The sequence below is a fragment of the Rana temporaria genome, chromosome 10 (genome assembly GCF_905171775.1).
Source record: "Rana temporaria chromosome 10, aRanTem1.1, whole genome shotgun sequence".
Classification (NCBI taxonomy): Eukaryota; Metazoa; Chordata; class Amphibia; order Anura; family Ranidae; genus Rana; species Rana temporaria.
The window spans coordinates 97,478,004-97,484,003 of record NC_053498.1 but is presented as its reverse complement, the minus strand read 5'-3'; the positions used below and the strand labels follow the sequence as shown (position 1 = coordinate 97,484,003).

Genomic DNA, 6,000 nt, shown 5'->3' with positions numbered 1-6,000 from the left:
GTGAGGAAGTTCAGTTGGCATGTGAACAAAAAAGTATAACCAAGACTCAAGAGGAGACAGAGGAGGCAGATGGCGGCTGACAGGGAACATGCTTTACAGTTTACCAAGTTTTGTGTAACTGTCGGGAGACTCCCCAGTCAAGGTATTTTGGTGGTGTAGGAGAAAGGATCCATTTAGGGCCATAAGACAAGTGGAGGACCCAGATTTGCCAATTGCTCTTTCGGGGGTAGCGCTACACATGATTAGCCCTAAACACTTGAGACCTCTAAAAAAACTTGAAGCTGTTGAGAACCATCAACCAGTTACCTGCCAAGTATTTTTATTATGTAGTGTGAATTCTTGCTGTTTGTTGTTAACTCATGTTCCATCAAATTTTCCCACTGAATTATTTCCTTAAAGTGGAGTTTCCATCCCAAAAATTTTTTTTTCATTATTGTGCTCATTAGACCTAAAAAAAAAAATGTTTACTCACCTGGAAATGCCTGTTGCTATGCGGTCCCACGAAATCTGCCTTCAGAATCACCTAGGATTCTGACATCATCTCCCTTGGCTCCTCAGCACGCTAATGCTCCTGGGAAATGTGTGTCATCATTTCCCAGGATGCAGTGCGCTACCCCATTATAACTCCCCATCCAAGACTTCCAGGAAGTAAGTGCTTGTGGGCTTCACAATGCCCACAAGCAAAATGACAACAGTGTGGACATAGTTTTATAAACTATCTTTTTTTTGAATAACAATGTGGAGCGGCGGCGGATTGTAAAATAGTAAGTGACCGGAAATATATTATAAAAACACATGATGAAAGGACATTTAAAAAATGCTAATTGTGGTTGGACCCCCGCTTTAACCTGGATACCATCTTCCTGGCCCTTTGTTATATTTTATTTGTTATATTTTATCACCCTGTATATTCATTCATAGGGTTTATTTTTGTTCAGCGCTGCACTGTTTTTTCACATCTTCCTGGCCCTGCCCACAGTTGACTTCATCTGAGAATATTAATGACATACTTTGAGTGCAGGATGTCATGGGGAAGAAAAGTGACGCTGATGCCAATTCGGAATGAGCTGAACTGCCCTGGGGTTGGTTTGAGCAGATTTCATTGGCATCAGTGGAACACTCATTTTGTGACATAATAGGCAAAAGTTTTCAAAAATTAACATAAGGAGTGAACTGGGCACTGCATTGGGGAACATTCCACAATGCCGATTCCCCCTACTGCCTGGGCTTCCCCCTGTGTTGCGCCCTCACAGCAGTTCTGCTGGCTGCCATCCTCCCCTCTCCCCAGCTTCTGCGGGGGATGTTTTAGGATGGAGAGTAGAAGAAGGGACTAATCTATATGTCATTTACTTACTCATTGTGTTCATTCATAACTGAAGGATAGTAATCTATGTTTACTATGCTTCGGTTTGTGAATGAACAGGAAGCCGCTCAGAAAAGAGCACTTACCATTCATTCACTGTCCAGTAAGGATGAGCCGAACACCCCTGGTTCGGTTCGCACCAAAACTTGCGAACAGGCAAAAAATTTGGACGAACACGCGAACCCCGTTAAAGTCTATGGGACACGAACATGAAAAATCAAATGTGCTAATTTTAAAGGCTTATATGCAAGTTATTGCCATAAATAAGTGTTTGGGGACCCAGGTCCTGCCCCAGTGGACATGTATCAATGATTTTTTCTTTTTTTAAACCGCCATTTTTTTGTGAGCAGTGATTTTAATAATGCTTAAAGTGAAACAATAAAAATGAAATATTCAAAATTTTGTGCCTGGGGGGTGTCTATAGTATGCCTATAAAGCGGAGCATTTTTACCATGTTAAGAACAGTCCTGAAGCAAAATGACATTTCTAAAGTAAAAAAGTAATTTCAAACTGATCGCGGCTGTCATGAATTGTCGGGTCCTGGCAATATACAAACTCATTGAAAAAACGGCATGAGTCCCCCCCCCAGTCCATTACCAGGCCCTTTGGGTCTGCTATGAATATTAAGGGGAACCCCGAACCAAAAATGTAAAAAAAATCCATACCAGGCCCTTCAGGCCCTTACATCACTGCTCCCAAAAAAACTTCAGTTTTTAAAACTGTTTTTTTTCATTGATACATGTCTCCTGGATATGCAATAACTTGCATATATGCCTTTAAAATTTGCAATTTTGGTTTTTCATGTAATGCCGCGTACACACGTTCGGTTTGTCTGATGAAAACGGTCTGATGGACCGTTTTCATCTGACTAACCGATCGTGTGTGGGCCCCATCGCTTATTTATCCATCGGTTAAAAAACTAGGAACTTGTTTTAAAATTATCTGATGGTTAACTAACCGATAGAAAAAAACGATCGTCTGTGGGTACGTCCATGGGTTAAAAATCCATGCATGCTCAGAATCAAGTCGACGCATGCTCGGAAGCATTGAACTTCATTTTTCTCAGCACGTCGTTGTGTTTTACGTCACCGTGTTCTGAAACTATAGATTTTTTAACCGATGGTGTGTAGGCACGACTGATGAAAGCCAGCATTATCGGATATCTGATGAAAAAATCCATCAGACCGCTTTCATCGGATGAACCGATCGTGTGTACAGGGTATTAGTGTCCCATAGACTTTAATGGGGTTCCACGGCTTTTGAATTTGCCCCAAACTCAGCATATTGTTTATTGTTCACCCGAACATCCGAACAACCAAAGTTTGGCCCGAACTTATGCTCAGGCCGAACCATTCGGCCATCCCTACTGTCCAGTGCAGCTGAAACTGCAGAGAAAGGCATGAGTGTTTAAGCTTTGGGGTGCACACCCTGCTGCGCATACCTAGGATCATCGCTAATGCATACCTCCCAACTTTCTGAGATGGGAATGAGGGACACCTATTAGCAAAAGTATGTAGGCATAGGACACACCCCATTGCCACGCCCCCTTAAAGGAGAATTGTACAAAAAAAATAAGATTGGTTAAACCCACAAGTGCTTTTTTTACCACTACTATTTCTTTATATTGGCTTTTGGAATTTACAAATGCAGCAATTTAGAAATCAGATGAAAGGTTTAGCGCTGGCAAACACTTTTTGATAGATAAAAAGTGCATTTTATATACATCTGTATAGATCAGACCAAAATGAGGGACAAATGAGGAGAATGAGGGACAGAGGGACATTGCTCCAAATCAGGGACAGTCCCTCGAAATCAGGGACAGTTGGGAGGTATGCTAATGTCATTGATGCAGAATGTGTCTTTGATGTCATTATGTCAGCAGCGCTCTCTGCATAACCAATAACTGCCAACTGCTGGGCAAGAGACAAAGAAAACTGATGCATCATGTAATGGGCCTAAAGACATACCTGCATGGGGAAACTGGTGACTGGCGAATCAGCCTCCTGTTCTCCGCAAGAGGCTGATTCTGGAGCTTGGCTTTAAGATTATTATAGGAATTGAGCGCTGAAAGATGGGCAGTGTACTATGATTAGCAGGGGTCAAACAATGATGTTTGGATTGACCTAAAATAGCTATAAGTAAACATGGCGTTTGTGACAACAGTATATTTAATTACTTAGACTGCATAGGAATTTTCACTCACGAGGCTGGACTTACACAGGAAGCAGTTATTCAAAATTAATTAAAATTGTAGGTAGTGTTCTTACAGATAAATTAGTATTCTGGGGATATTTTTGAGCACAGAGAAGTCAATAAGCCTCAGTTTGCACCCCCTCCCCATTCTTTTCTGTCTCTCAATACGTTTACATGTAAGAGCAGCTGGCACTTCTATTACACTTATAGCTCTTCTGTTCAGCTGGAAGCCTCTTACAGCTTTTCATGAACAAATTCAGATCCTGTCTCCTCCACTATCTGATACTATTAAGGCCAGAGCAAGTATCCCCACCCCCCCCACCTCCCCCCCATTAAGAGTTTTAGGGACGTTTATGAAACAGCTTAGGAATTTTGGCAACCAGCTCCAGGGGTCAAGTGACATTTATCAGCGTCTCCCAGGAGAGGAGAGACTGTCTTTAAAGAGACTAGGAGAACCTTGAGGAGGGAGTTTGTGCCTGGACCCAAGAGGAGATTGACACAAGCATGCCTGAACCAGCAAAACCGGGTAGGACAGTCTTTCATGTGTCCATTGCTGCCTGGCTCTTAAAGACAGGAATAATCAAGCTTAATCTTCATTCTTGGGGTGGAACCTGGTGTTAAGCAGCCAAGATCTTTACAAAAGAAGAGCCTGTTGGAAAAATTGATTTAACTTTAAAGAGCAACGATATTGCAGTTACCCATAACAACTGACCAGGCATTAGTTTCAATGAGTGTTTATAGACTAGAAGAGTGGGTAAGGATTGCTGGTCAATTGCAATGGGGTTAATGAATATTGCTTATTGCTCTTTAACTTACTAATTAGTGATATAGATTTTTTATTATTAGAAGCTCTTGGTAATACATTTTGAAATGCAGCACAGACATAGATCTGAAGACTCTACAGTTACTCATTGCATACTGAAGCCTCAGTACATCATAAAGACTCATATGTTACGGCTGCATAATAAGTTACTTGGACTATTATTAACAGCAAGGTTTTGCCATAAGCCATGATTTTTTTCTATAATCATGTACTAATATAAAAAAAAAAAAAATTGTATGCATCTATAATTCGTTCTACAAATCTATACACATTTCCTCATAAGCATTTGCAAGCTAATTTAGTAAGGAAGTGCAAAAAAGACTTCAGGTGTGCAAATGATAAAAACCCAAAACAACCAATCATATTTCAATTTAATGGTTTCCTTATTGCACTCAGAACATCATCGTTTCTCTGTGCATTGCCTTTCTGAATCAGCCAGATAATGTAGAGCAATGAGAGTTAGAACTAAAAATGCCAACATTCTACTTTCATAATAGATAAAAACTAAAAATGTAATTACTGCTTTATTACACTATTGTCCAGGTGATAGGACAATACACTTTGAACAATGCTGGTATTCAGACTCGCTATTTTTGTACATGTTTCTGTTCCATTGCGGTAGTTTACATATATCAAAGCTCTCAAATGTTTAACAAATGTTGTAGGACCATTGATTCATTCTCTATTGAGAGGGAATTCCTTGTTTATATATTATTATTGCTATGTGATGTAGTTCTCCAGTAGAAACAAATCATAAAAAAATCACTACTACAAATAATTGTTACATATAGATTATTAATTACTGTCTATCTATCTATCTATCTATCTATCTATCTATCTATCTATCTATCTATCTATCTATCTATCTATCTATCTATCTATCTATCTACCTATCTATCTATCTATCTATCTATCTATCTATCTATCTATCTATCTATCTATCTATCTATCTATCTATCTATTTTATTTACCTAGATCTAAAGGGAACACAATTGAACAAAATGTCATAAGAATGTAGGAGGAGTTACCATGAATATGCATGCATAGTTTTATTATTTTTGTAAACTTTACAAGGGGAAAAAAAAAATATAGAGGTTTGGCTATTTATTTCTGATGCCTGAAATTGCGACGTCCAGCATTTCAGTTACTACAAAATATAAATCCCAGTGCTAATAAATCTGCAGCTGAATAGCTTGCCAAAGCTAGGTTGTCACAAATGTCTACCTAAGTCTACCTAGCATAAAAATCGAAATATAATTTCCTTATTAATTTATATGTAGTGGTATTGTTTCACAACTCTGATGAATACAGAAGTGATGGCGGAAGCAAGATTCTGCTCCATCTTCTACTCTAATGGGACACTGGCAGAATAGGATGAGTTGTAAGGTTGCTATAGGTAAACATATTTTATGAATACATTAATTTCAATGTGTACATATAACTAATTATCAAATATAATGTATATAGCTAATTTGTAGCCTTTTAACCAATTACCCATATATGTTTATTGTATTAATATTATGTTATTAATGTTGCTATGAGAGTTTACGAATTAATCAAGTGTCCTTGTGTACCAACAGTCCTTGCCAAATTTAAGACTATGCAGTATACATAGAAAAAG

The 6,000-nt window shown here is 38.8% G+C and overlaps 1 protein-coding gene across 2 annotated transcripts in view; it reads left to right on the top strand.

Annotated features, from left to right (window-relative positions):
- The first annotated feature begins 3,982 nt into the window (after nucleotides 1-3,982).
- The window catches only part of MYBPC2 (myosin binding protein C2), a 131,695-nt gene continuing 129,677 nt past the window's right edge, over nucleotides 3,983-6,000 (top strand). For both annotated transcript variants that reach the window (XM_040325787.1, XM_040325785.1), the window contains exon 1: nucleotides 3,983-4,082. In XM_040325787.1, the coding sequence (XP_040181721.1) occupies nucleotides 4,061-4,082 (22 nt within the window). In that variant the 5' untranslated portion in view covers nucleotides 3,983-4,060. The remainder of the gene's footprint in view (nucleotides 4,083-6,000) is intronic.